We start from the raw sequence: 13924 nt of genomic DNA on the forward strand, positions 1-13924 counted from the left end.
AGACACGTTTGTTAGAAAAACATGTTTTACTTTGAAGTACAGTGAATTTGTGGCCCAGAGCTTTTATTTTGAAGTTCTGTTGCCTGCTGTAGAGGAAGTGACTACTGGACAGACACCAGTATGATGCAGCCTGTGTCACACTGACTGAGGACAAGTGTGGACCCTGTGGGCGCCGCTGGTTTAAACACGTGTGAAAGGCGTCTGACATCATCAGGAGAACAGTGATGTCACTGCGGGATTCAAAGGGTTAAAGATGAACCAAACAGCAGCTTCACAATGCGACTGATTTATTAAACATCTCCTACAAAAACACATCATAGAAAATTATTTCACTTTGTCACAACTTTATAGATACTGAGAGACAAACACAGGAGCAGACGGCTCGTCACACTGACACGCAAATAAAACCAACAAACCAGAACACAGGAGAGTAAACAGCTCCACCTGCTGGACAGCCTCCGTCACTACAACTGGATTATTCAGACTGCTGATGGGAAGGATTTAAAAACACACACACACACACACACACACACACACACATATCATGTGACACGGAGAGAATCTCTGATTGGTCGCTCTGAAACTGAGGATGAGGAGGAGGGCGTGGCTCTGACCTGGACTCAGGTGTGTAAATGAAGCGCACACCTGTACGTGACCTCAGAGCAGCACACACACACAGGTTAACACACCTGCAGGTGGGAGGAGCCAGTCTGAACACCAGGGAAGCTATGACATCATTTGTTTACATGTTTACATGTTTATCTGATTGATGTTGTTTTAACCTGATTTTTAATAATTTGATGAATTTTCTCCTGTTGATGTTTGGCTGTGATGTCATCAATAATCAGCTGATGACTGATGATGACAACAGAGAAGCTGATGTGACATCATCACTAACAGGTGTGTGATGACATTAGACCTCCTCAACCACTCCTGGAGCCTCAGCTTCACCTCCTCCCTCCTCCTCCCTCCTCCTCCTCACCACTCCTTCTCTTTCGTCCCTGGAGCCTCAGCTTCACCTCCTCCCTCCTCCTCCCTCCTCCTCCTCCTCACCACTCCTTCTTCTTCTCGTCCATGGAGACCCCGCCGGGCCCCAGGGCCACGACCAGCAGGAGGCCCCCGATGACGGAGGTGGTCTGGAAGAAGTCGTACTTGAGGAAGTCGTGCATGGGTTTGTACGACGGGATGTTCCAGAAGGCGTTGAAGGTGAAGTTGATGACGAGCAGCCAGACGACCAGAGTCAGAGCGGCGAGCTTCGTCTTGAAGCCGACCGCCACCAGCACGATGAGCGCCGTGCCCACCAGGTTCTGCAGGATCTGGACACAGGGTCAGAGCGTTACCATGACGACACACACACACACACACACACACACACACACACACACACACACACACAGACGCTGACGGTCGCTCACTCAGAGAAGAGGAGGTGTGGACTCACGCTGAAGAGGCTGAGGTCAAAGTGCAGCAGCGTCATGAACATGAGGACGAGGAGCACTCTTCCTCCCAGCTGAAGGAGGTGCTTTGGAGAACTCTGATGGCCGAGGGACGGAACTCCTGCAAACACGCTGCGAGCCTCCCCGCGACACTCCGCCAGGAGGAGGAGCAGACCTCCACCCAACGCCAGGTTCCTACAGGAGGGAGGGAGGAGGGAAGGAAAGGAGACAGGGAGAGGAAACAAAGAGGGAAGAGGACACAAGGAGAGGGAAAAGGGAAGAAGAAAAGGAGGGATAGGAAACGGGAAAAAAGGAACAAGTAAAGGAGGGTGAGGAGAGGAGGTCAGCAGAGAGGAGGTCAGCAGAGAGGAGGTCAGCAGAGAGGAGGTCAGATTTAAAAAGTGACTTCCTGTTTGTTCGTCAGAGAAATAAAAAAATCATCCTGTCATTTATTATCAAAGGTCAAAGGTCACACACTCACCTCATCAGGAACTTTGGGTCCCACAGAATGCTGTAGGCCACTGTCTGCACAGAGGAGGAGGAGGAGGAGGAGGAAGAGGAGGAGGAGGAAGAGGAGGAGGAGGCATTAGAGGGTCATCCACATCAAGAACCAGAATTTAAATATATAGTTTTAAAACTGTCTGAGTGTCACCTGAGTGTGAGTGTCACCTGAGTGTCACCTGAGTGCGAGTGTCACCTGAGTGTCACCTGAGTGGGCACCTGAGTGTGAGTGTCACCTGAGTGGGCACCTGAGTGTGAGTGTCACCTGAGTGTCACCTGAGTGTGAGTGTCACCTGAGTGGCACCTGAGTGTCACCTGAGTGTGAGTGTCACCTGAGTGTCACCTGAGTGTCACCTGAGTGGCACCTGAGTGTCACCTGAGTGGGCACCTGAGTGTGAGTGTCACCTGAGTGTCACCTGAGTGTGAGTGTCACCTGAGTGGCACCTGAGTGTCACCTGAGTGTGAGCGGCACCTGAGTGTGAGTGTCACCTGAGTGTCACCTGAGTGCGAGTGTCACCTGAGTGTCACCTGAGTGGGCACCTGAGTGTGAGTGTCACCTGAGTGTGAGTGTCACCTGAGTGTGAGTGTCACCTGAGTGGCACCTGAGTGTCACCTGAGTGTGAGCGGCACCTGAGTGTGAGTGTCACCTGAGTGTCACCTGAGTGTGAGTGTCACCTGAGTGTCACCTGAGTGTGAGTGTCACCCGAGTGTCACCTGAGTGTGAGCGGCACCTGAGTGTGAGTGTCACCTGAGTGTGAGTGGCACCTGAGTGGCACCTGAGTGGCACCTGAGTGGCACCTGAGTGTGAGTGGCACCTGAGTGTGAGTGGCACCTGAGTGTGAGTGGCACCTGAGTGGCACCTGAGTGGCACCTGAGTGGCACCTGAGTGTGAGTGTCACCTGAGTGTGAGTGGCACCTGAGTGTGAGTGGCACCTGAGTGGCACCTGAGTGGCACCTGAGTGTGAGTGGCACCTGAGTGTGAGTGGCACCTGAGTGGCACCTGAGTGGCACCTGAGTGTGAGTGGCACCTGAGTGTCACCTGAGTGTGAGTGGCACCTGAGTGTGAGTGGCACCTGAGTGTGAGTGGCACCTGAGTGGCACCTGAGTGTGAGTGGCACCTGAGTGTGAGTGGCACCTGAGTGGCACCTGAGTGGCACCTGAGTGTGAGTGGCACCTGAGTGTGAGTGGCACCTGAGTGGCACCTGAGTGGCACCTGAGTGTGAGTGGCACCTGAGTGTCACCTGAGTGTGAGTGGCACCTGAGTGTGAGTGGCACCTGAGTGGCACCTGAGTGGCACCTGAGTGTGAGTGGCACCTGAGTGTGAGTGGCACCTGAGTGGCACCTGAGTGTGAGTGGCACCTGAGTGTGAGTGGCACCTGAGTGTCACCTGAGTGTGAGTGTCACCTGAGTGTGAGTGTCACCTGAGTGTGAGTGGCACCTGAGTGGCACCTGAGTGTGAGTGTCACCTGAGTGTGAGTGGCACCTGAGTGTGAGTGGCACCTGAGTGGCACCTGAGTGTGAGTGTCACCTGAGTGTGAGTGGCACCTGAGTGTGAGTGTCACCTGAGTGTGAGTGTCACCTGAGTGTCACCTGAGTGTGAGTGTCACCTGAGTGGCACCTGAGTGTCACCTGAGTGTGAGCAGCACCTGAGTGTGAGTGTCACCTGAGTGTCACCTGAGTGTGAGTGTCACCTGAGTGTGAGCGGCACCTGAGTGTGAGTGTCACCTGAGTGTGAGTGTCACCTGAGTGTGAGTGGCACCTGAGTGGCACCTGAGTGTGAGTGGCACCTGAGTGTGAGTGGCACCTGAGTGGCACCTGAGTGTGAGTGGCACCTGAGTGTGAGTGGCACCTGAGTGTCACCTGAGTGTGAGTGTCACCCGAGTGTCACCTGAGTGTGAGTGTCACCTGAGTGTGAGTGGCACCTGAGTGGCACCTGAGTGTGAGTGTCACCTGAGTGTGAGTGGCACCTGAGTGTGAGTGGCACCTGAGTGGCACCTGAGTGTGAGTGTCACCTGAGTGTGAGTGGCACCTGAGTGGCACCTGAGTGTGAGTGTCACCTGAGTGTGAGTGGCACCTGAGTGTGAGTGGCACCTGAGTGGCACCTGAGTGTGAGTGTCACCTGAGTGTGAGTGGCACCTGAGTGTGAGTGTCACCTGAGTGTGAGTGTCACCTGAGTGTGAGTGTCACCTGAGTGTGAGTGGCACCTGAGTGTGAGTGTCACCTGAGTGTGAGTGTCACCTGAGTGTCACCTGAGTGTGAGTGTCACCTGAGTGGCACCTGAGTGTCACCTGAGTGTGAGCAGCACCTGAGTGTGAGCCTGAGTGGCACCTGAGTGTGAGTGGCACCTGAGTGTGAGTGGCACCTGAGTGTCACCTGAGTGTCACCTGAGTGTGAGTGTCACCTGAGTGTGAGTGTCACCTGAGTGTGAGTTTCACCTGAGGGTGAGTGGCACATGAGTGTGAGTGTCACCTGAGTGTCACCTGAGGCACCTGAGTGTGAGTGTCACCTGAGTGTCACCTGAGTGGCACCTGAGTGTCACCTGAGTGTGAGTGGCACCTGAGTGTGAGTGTTACCTGAGTGGCACCTGAGTGCGAGTGTCACCTGAGTGTGAGTGTCACCTGAGTGTGAGTGTTACCTGAGTGGCACCTGAGTGCGAGTGTCACCTGAGTGTGAGTGTCACCTGAGTGGCACCTGAGTGTGAGTGTCACCTGAGTGTCACCTGAGTGTGAGTGTCACCTGAGTGTGAGCGGCACCTGAGTGTGAGTGTCACCTGAGTGTGAGTGTCACCTGAGTGTGAGTGGCACCTGAGTGGCACCTGAGTGTGAGTGGCACCTGAGTGTGAGTGTCACCTGAGTGTGAGTGGCACCTGAGTGTGAGTGTCACCTGAGTGTCACCTGAGTGTCACCTGAGTGTGAGTGTCACCTGAGTGTGAGCGGCACCTGAGTGTGAGTGTCACCTGAGTGTGAGTGTCACCTGAGTGTGAGTGGCACCTGAGTGGCACCTGAGTGTGAGTGGCACCTGAGTGTGAGTGTCACCTGAGTGTGAGTGGCACCTGAGTGTGAGTGTCACCTGAGTGTCACCTGAGTGGGCACCTGAGTGTGAGTGTCACCTGAGTGGCACCTGAGTGTCACCTGAGTGTGAGCGGCACCTGAGTGTGAGTGTCACCTGAGTGTGAGTGTCACCTGAGTGTGAGCGGCACCTGAGTGTGAGTGTCACCTGAGTGTGAGTGTCACCTGAGTGTGAGTGTCACCTGAGTGTGAGTGGCACCTGAGTGTCACCTGAGTGTGAGTGTCACCTGAGTGTCACCTGAGTGGGCACCTGAGTGTGAGTGTCACCTGAGTGTCACCTGAGTGGCACCTGAGTGTCACCTGAGTGTGAGTGGCACCTGAGTGTGAGTGTCACCTGAGTGTCACCTGAGTGGGCACCTGAGTGTGAGTGTCACCTGAGTGTCACCTGAGTGTGAGTGTCACCTGAGTGGCACCTGAGTGTCACCTGAGTGTGAGTGGCACCTGAGTGTGAGTGCCACCTGAGTGGCACCTGAGTGGCACCTGAGTGTGAGTGGCACCTGAGTGTGAGTGGCACCTGAGTGTCACCTGAGTGGCACCTGAGTGTGAGTGTCACCTGAGTGTCACCTGAGTGTGAGTGTCACCTGAGTGGCACCTGAGTGTCACCTGAGTGTGAGTGGCACCTGAGTGTGAGTGCCACCTGAGTGGCACCTGAGTGTGAGTGGCACCTGAGTGTGAGTGGCACCTGAGTGTCACCTGAGTGTCACCTGAGTGTGAGTGTCACCTGAGTGTGAGTGTCACCTGAGTGTGAGTGTCACCTGAGTGGGCACCTGAGTGTCACCTGAGTGTGAGTGTCACCTGAGTGTCACCTGAGTGGGCACCTGAGTGTGAGTGTCACCTGAGTGTCACCTGAGTGGCACCTGAGTGTCACCTGAGTGTGAGTGGCACCTGAGTGTGAGTGTTACCTGAGTGGCACCTGAGTGCGAGTGTCACCTGAGTGTGAGTGTCACCTGAGTGTGAGTGTTACCTGAGTGGCACCTGAGTGCGAGTGTCACCTGAGTGTGAGTGTCACCTGAGTGTGAGTGTTACCTGAGTGGCACCTGAGTGCGAGTGTCACCTGAGTGTGAGTGTCACCTGAGTGTGAGTGTCACCTGAGTGTCACCTGAGTGGGCACCTGAGTGTGAGTGTCACCTGAGTGTCACCTGAGTGTGAGTGTCACCTGAGTGGCACCTGAGTGTCACCTGAGTGTGAGTGGCACCTGAGTGTGAGTGCCACCTGAGTGGCACCTGAGTGGCACCTGAGTGTGAGTGGCACCTGAGTGTGAGTGGCACCTGAGTGTCACCTGAGTGGCACCTGAGTGTGAGTGTCACCTGAGTGTGAGTGTCACCTGAGTGTGAGTGTCACCTGAGTGGGCACCTGAGTGTCACCTGAGTGTGAGTGTCACCTGAGTGGCACCTGAGTGTCACCTGAGTGTGAGTGGCACCTGAGTGGCACCTGAGTGTGAGTGGCACCTGAGTGTGAGTGTCACCTGAGTGTGAGTGTCACCTGAGTGGCACCTGAGTGTCACCTGAGTGGCACCTGAGTGTGAGTGTCACCTGAGCGTGAGTGTCACCTGAGTGGCACCTGAGTGGCACCTGAGTGTCACCTGAGTGGCACCTGAGTGTGAGTGTCACCTGAGCGTGAGTGTCACCTGAGTGGCACCTGAGTGTCACCTGAGTGTGAGTGGCACCTGAGTGTCACCTGAGTGTGAGTGTCACCTGAGTGGCACCTGAGTGTGAGTGTCACCTGAGTGGCACCTGAGTGTGAGTGTCACCTGAGTGTGAGTGGCACCTGAGTGGACACTGGAGTTGTCACCACATCTGTTACCATGACAACTACATAACTGCAACAAAAACTATGAGTTTTGAGTGAGCAACAACAGAAACAGTGACGACCAATCAGAATCTGAGTTTTCTGAGCTGATGTCACATGAGTGTGAGTGTCACCTGAGTGTGAGTGGCACCTGAGTGGCACCTGAGTGTCACCACATCTGTTACCAGTGTGTGTGAACTAAAAGTTCCCTATGAGGACCAACATGAGCAACCTGCAGACAGACAGACAGACAGACAGAGAGTTGTTGAGTGTGTTTACATGTTCATTTCATGGCCAGAACTCAGAGCACTGACAGGCCCTGAAGGTCAGTGAACGCACCATCACATCAACCAGGAAACAATGTCTCAGGACAAAGTTCATATTTTACAGACTTCAGACAGTTTAATGTCTGTTTTCATCCTCACATCTGGGACCAACACACAGCCATCCTGCAGACATGACAGACAGACAGACAGACAGAAAATTGTTGAGTGTGGGAAATAACTGTTCATTTCATGGCCTGATGAACTCAGCAGCACTGATGAGCAGGCCCTGAAGGTCAGATGAAGAGCAGCAGTCCTGAGTCCTGATCAGTCCTGATGAAGAGCTGCAGTCCTGATGAAGAGCAGCAGTCCTGATGAAGAGCTACAATCCTGATGAAGAGCTGCAGTCTTGATGAAGAGCTGCAGTCCTGATGAAGAGCAGCAGTCCTGATGAAGAGCTGCAGTCCTGATGAAGAGCAGCAGTCCTGATGAAGGGCTGCAGTCCTGATGAAGAGCTACAGTCCTGATGAAGAGCAGCAGTCCTGATGAAGAGCTACAATCCTGATGAAGAGCAGCAGTCCTGATGAAGGGCTGCAGTCCTGATGAAGAGCTGCAGTCCTGATGAAGAGCAGCAGTCCTGATGAAGAGCTACAATCCTGATGAAGAGCAGCAGTCCTGATGAAGAGCAGCAGTCCTGATGAAGAGCTGCAGTCCTGATGAAGAGCTGCAGTCCTGATGAAGAGCTGCAGTCCTGATGAAGAGCTGCAGTCCTGATGAAGAGCAGCAGTCCTACAGTCTTGATGAAGAGCTACAGTCCTGATGAAGAGCTGCAGTCCTGATGAAGAGCAGCAGTCCTGATGAAGAGCAGCAGTCCTGATGAAGAGCTGCAGTCCTGATGAAGAGCAGCAGTCCTGATGAAGAGCTGCAGTCCTGATGAAGAGCTACAGTCCTGATGAAGAGCAGCAGTCCTGATGAAGAGCTGCAGTCCTGATGAAGAGCTACAGTCCTGATGAAGAGCAGCAGTCCTGATGAAGAGCTGCAGTCTTGATGAAGAGCTACAGTCCTGATGAAGAGCTGCAGTCCTGATGAAGAGCAGCAGTCCTGATGAAGAGCTACAGTCCTGATGAAGAGCTGCAGTCCTGATGAAGAGCTGCAGTCTTGATGAAGAGCTACAGTCCTGATGAAGAGCTGCAGTCCTGATGAAGAGCAGCAGTCCTGATGAAGAGCTACAGTCCTGATGAAGAGCTGCAGTCCTGATGAAGAGCAGCAGTCCTGATGAAGAGCTGCAGTCCTGATGAAGAGCTACAGTCCTGATGAAGAGCAGCAGTCCTGATGAAGAGCTACAATCCTGATGAAGAGCAGCAGTCCTGATGAAGAGCTACAATCCTGATGAAGAGCAGCAGTCCTGATGAAGGGCTGCAGTCCTGATGAAGAGCTGCAGTCCTGATGAAGAGCAGCAGTCCTGATGAAGAGCTACAATCCTGATGAAGAGCTGCAGTCCTGATGAAGAGCAGCAGTCCTGATGAAGAGCAGCAGTCCTGATGAAGAGCTGCAGTCCTGATGAAGAGCTGCAGTCCTGATGAAGAGCTACAGTCCTGATGAAGAGCTCTGTTTGAAGGGCTGCAGTCCTGATTGTTTCTTGTTTTTGTGCAGTCCTGATGATTGTTTCCTGTTGCAGTCCTGATGAAGAGCTGCAGTCCTGATGAAGAGCTACAGTCCTGATGAAGAGCAGTGTTGTTTCCTGTTGTTTCTTGTTGTTTCCCGTTGTTTCCTGTTGTTTTCATTTGTTTTCATTTGTTTCCTGTTGTTTCTTGTTGTTTCCTGTTGTTTCCTGTTGTTTCTTGTTGTTTCCTGTTGTTTCCTGTTGTTTCCCGTTGTTTCCTGTTGTTTTCATTTGTTTTCATTTGTTTCCTGTTGTTTCTTGTTGTTTCCTGTTGTTTCCTGTTGTTTCTTGTTGTTTCCTGTTGTTTCCTGTTGTTTCTTGTTGTTTCCTGTTGTTTTCATTTGTTTCCTGTTGTTTCCTGTTGTTTCTTGTTGTTTCTTGTTGTTTCCTGTTGTTTCCTGTTGTTTTCATTTGTTTTCTGTTGTTTCTTGTTGTTTCCTGTTGTTTTCATTTGTTTCCTGTTGTTTCCTGTTGTTTCTTGTTGTTTCTTGTTGTTTCCTGTTGTTTCTTGTTGTTTCCTGTTGTTTTCTGTTGTTTTCTATTGTTTCCTGTTGTTTCCTGTTGTTTCCTGTTGATTCCTGTTGATTCTTGTTGATTCTTGTTGTTTCTTGTTGTTTCCTGTTGTTTCTTGTTGTTTTCATTTGTTTCCTGTTGTTTCCTGTTGTTTTCTGTTGTTTCCTGTTGTTTCTTGTTGTTTCCTGTTGTTTTCTGTTGTTTTCTATTGTTTTCTATTGTTTCCTGTTGTTTCTTGTTGTTTCCTGTTGTTTCCTGTTGATTCTTGTTGATTCTTGTTGTTTCCTGTTGTTTCTTGTTGTTTCCTGTTGTTTCCTGTTGTTTCCTGTTGATTCTTGTTGTTTCCTGTTGTTTCCTGTTGTTTCTTGTTGTTTCCTGTTGTTTCCTGTTGTTTTCTGTTGTTTTCTGTTGTTTCCTGTTGTTTTCTGTTGTTTCTTGTTATTTCCTGTTGTTTTCTGTTGTTTCCTGTTGTTTCTTGTTGTTTCCTGTTGTTTTCTGTTGTTTCTTGTTGTTTCCTGTTGTTTTCTGTTGTTTCCTGTTGTTTCTTGTTGTTTCCTGTTGTTTCCTGTTGTTTCTTGTTGTTTCCTGTTGTTTCCTGTTGTTTCTTGTTGTTTCCTGTTGTTTCCTGTTGTTTTCTGTTGTTTCCTGTTGTTTCCTGTTGTTTCCTGTTGTTTCTTGTTGTTTTCTGTTGTTTCCTGTTGTTTCTTGTTGTTTCCTGTTGTTTCCTGTTGTTTCTTGTTGTTTCCTGTTGTTTTCTGTTGTTTCCTGTTGTTTCCTGTTGTTTCCTGTTCTCCATGAGCATCTGACACAAGGTTTTGATCTACGTGTGATTACACAGAGCGACCAGTCGTCTCTCTCTGTTCTTTAGGATGAAGGGTCATTGAAGTATGCAGTACCTCAACATGTACTGAAAACTACACAAAGACAAACCCAGTGTGTGTGTGTGTGTGTGTGTGTGTGTGTGTGTGTGTATGTGTGTATTACCCAGCTGCCCCAGCAGGTTGATTAGGACGAAGACGTTGGCGATGAAGTGTCCGCAGCTCCAGGTGGACTCGATGTACTCGCTCTGCTCCGCCCACTGGAACCACATCCTGACGCCGTCCTCCAGGAAGGTGCTGACCAGGCACAGCCGCGCCACGTGGGGGAGGTAGTGTTTGGTCACCCGCAGGAACTGACGCCGAAGACACAGACGCACTCACAATATGTCATCATACGTTAGGATATTATTGACATTTTAAATATACTGTGATGTGTATCATACCGTGCTGTGAGAAAATACACTGAGATTTATGATTTCATTCAACAGCTGCTCCAACCAGCTACAGTCACATGATCGATACAGCAGGTCAGCTTCATTACTGCAGAGTGGGAATTAATGAGGCGTTACCATGGAGACGCAGCAGTTTATTTACTACTGTGGAGGACATTTACTCGACTGTGAGACTGAGCCTGATTATTCATCTGATTCATAATGTTTGTGTCTGAGTTCACATCGTTAATCTGGTGTTAGAAAACATTCAGATCTACATTTCATCCAACAGGTGAGTTCTTAAAAAGCACAACCTGCAGGTGTTTGTTGGTGTTTCTGCTCCTGTCTCACTGCATCTGATTTATTGTGCGTCACATTAAAACTCTACACTGAAACGTTCAAACTGACCTCAGAGGTTAAAGCTCCAGTGTGTCAGATTGTTGTCGTCTGTCAGTGAGGATTACAGATTACAGATTACAGATTACAACCATCTGAAACTGCTCCTGGTTAGAATTCCTTCAGTGTTCAGGAGCTGAATTATCCTCAGAGGATAACGTACACTGAGTCGTATGTCACTTCCCACGCTGAGGCCGTGAGGGGAGGAACTCTCTGACCCACGCTGACCAACATTTTGAAGACAGGAAATTGGCGACACAGACGGTGACGTGGAGCCTGGTGGCAGAAACTCTCAAATATGTTTTGGCACATGCCATTTTTAGGTTTCATCCATTCCTACATTTTCAGTCTGGATCCTGCTCGTTGTTTCACACATGAGACCTCAGCTGATTGAGACAGGTACAAACACTGAACATGTTAACAAAAAAACAAAACTGTGTTTATCAGACGCTGCGTCACAGAGGAGCTGACGTGAACACATGAATGTCTCTATCTAGAGTCGGTGTTTGGTTTGTCCGTTCTGGGCTACTGTAGAAACATGGCGGTGCAACATGGTGATCTCTGTAGACGAGGACCTGCTCCCTGTGGAGATATAAACGTGTCATTCTGAGGGAACCAGAACACAACCATTAGATCAGATTCACTTTAGATCTGAAACACTGGAGCTTTAATCTGACGTTAACATGGACGTCATCACCTGTTCTCAAACGTCAGACACACCTGTGACATCATAACAACACCTGTAACATTATAACACCTGTGACATCATAACAACACCTGTAACATTATAACGACACCTGTGACACATAACGACACCCGTGACATCATAACACCTGTGACATTATAACGACACCTGTGACATTATAACGACACCCGTGACATCATAACAACACCCGCGACATCATAACACCTGTGACATTATAACGACACCTGTGACACACCCTTGACATCATAACGACACCTGTGACACATAACGACACCCGTGACATCATAACACCTGTGACATTATAACGACACCTGTGACATTATAACGACACCCGTGACATCATAACAACACCCGCGACATCATAACGACACCCGCGACATCATAACGACACCCGCGACATCATAACGACACCTGTGACATTATAACGACACCCATGACATCATAACAACACCTGTGACATCATAACAACACCTGTGACATTATAACGACACCCATGACATCATAACAACACCTGCGACATCATAACGACACCTGTGACATCATAACGACACCTGTGACATCATAACAACACCTGTGACATTATAACGACACCCATGACATCATAACAACACCTGCGACATCATAACGACACCTGTGACATCATAACAACACCCGTGACATCATAACGACACCTGCGACATCATAACAACACCTGTGACATCATAACGACACCTGTGACATCATAACGACACCTGTGAGGATCCAACCTGCTGAAGAACAGGTTAACTGCTGTATTCTGATGTTTCTCCAAAAGACTGCAAACACATTGTGACACAGTGACAGACGCTCCTGGACAAACTTTATCTTTACATGTCTGTGTGGTTTCACTGCTGCTGATTAACAGCTGACTGTCACAGAGCTGCAGGCTAACATCATCATCATCATCATCATCATCATCAGAGTGTGTATGTGGCAGCCAGTCAGCTTCAACATCCTCATCAAACTACTTCCTGTGTGAAGCTGCAGCACAGCCTGACTGTCCTCGAGCTCATTCAACACAAACTTGCTCAACACATTTCATTTCCGGTCCTGAGAGACAACACTACGACCTGACGCAAAACAAACCCGTGCTGATGATAATCAATGATCCATATTTACACTTCCGGTTCGTTTTTGCTTCATTCCATGACACAGAGTTACAGTCAACTACGGCAACTTTCGGTTCTTGTGACATAACAATCATTGCACCAGACGCAATTTAGAAATCTGACAATTTAACACATTATTCTGCTGTGCAGAGCGACACATCCGGGAACAAACATATAAACACCTCAGTTACATTAATAAGACTTATATTTAACTTTCGGCACACATGTAACTGACCGTGACGTCTTAAAATACCCACAAATGTGACTTTACTGTTGTTCAAACTCTTGTGCGGTACAGACTGTATGGATGTACTAAAGAAGTAAATTATAAACAACAGTAATAATTCTGTTGGTAATAATCTGAACGTGCTTTGAACTCAGCAACGAAGATGAACCACTTTACTTTTTTGCATCATGATCTCCGAGAGATCCAAAATCTGATTACTTCCGTCCTCACACATGAACACCGCACCAAACTCCGTTAAAAAAATCGGTGATTTTTTCAGTTCTCCTCAAAACCCGCCGACATTTGTACCGCTGGAAACACCCGAGGGCTGCAGAACATCACCAGGAGTCACTCTTTCCTTCGGCGCACAAATAATTCAGGTAAATCTTATTTTGGCGTTTCATCATAACTTAATTATACTTGCACAAGACTTTGAGGCTACACCCTTCCACACTGCACCGACTCACAGTCTCAACTTTAAAGAAAGTTGATCTTTATTACAACAAAGTTTTGGTTTGGTTCAATAATCTTTGCGCCGAGTTCACCGACAGTGAACTGTGACACACGGTGTGTGTGTGTGTGTGTGTGTGTGTGTGTGTGTGCGGAGCGCGCAGCTCCATAAAACCACCAGATTTCTGAATGGAATTCGGAAGCGGCGGCAGAGAGGTCCCAGCCCTGTCTGTGGCCGGCTCAGGGTGTGTGTTTCCCCGCAGAGAGGAGCTCACCTGGTCCGCCACATCCTCCGCCTGGCTCATCAGGTCTCCGTGTCCCATGGCTCCGCTCTTAAGGCACTTCAGCGGCTCCCGGCTCGGTACAGTCCGCTCACAAGAGTCCCGGTCCCGGCAGTGATGATGATGATGCTCCGCTGCTGCCTCCTCCGATCCCACAATCCTCTGCGCTGAGCGGGCACAGCGCCCCCTGTGGCCACAGCAGGGTGACGCATGCCACGTGGACTGGAAGCAGCTCCACAGTCAGAGGCTCGTTAAAT

The 13924-nt window shown here is 49.8% G+C and overlaps 1 protein-coding gene across 1 annotated transcript; it reads right to left on the minus strand.

The window, feature by feature from the left end:
- Positions 1 to 270: 270 nt before the first annotated feature.
- surf4l (surfeit 4, like) lies at positions 271 to 13896 on the minus strand. The gene is made up of 5 exons (XM_049579793.1): positions 13662 to 13896; positions 10112 to 10403; positions 1918 to 1966; positions 1442 to 1631; positions 271 to 1316 (listed from the first exon to the last, which is right to left on the minus strand). Exons 1-5 carry the CDS (start codon positions 13707 to 13709, stop codon positions 1050 to 1052), a joined length of 846 nt encoding a protein of 281 aa, XP_049435750.1. The 5' UTR covers positions 13710 to 13896; the 3' UTR covers positions 271 to 1049.
- Positions 13897 to 13924: the final 28 nt, after the last annotated feature.

The sequence above is a fragment of the Epinephelus fuscoguttatus genome, linkage group LG6 (assembly GCF_011397635.1).
Source record: "Epinephelus fuscoguttatus linkage group LG6, E.fuscoguttatus.final_Chr_v1".
Classification (NCBI taxonomy): domain Eukaryota; kingdom Metazoa; phylum Chordata; class Actinopteri; order Perciformes; family Serranidae; genus Epinephelus; species Epinephelus fuscoguttatus.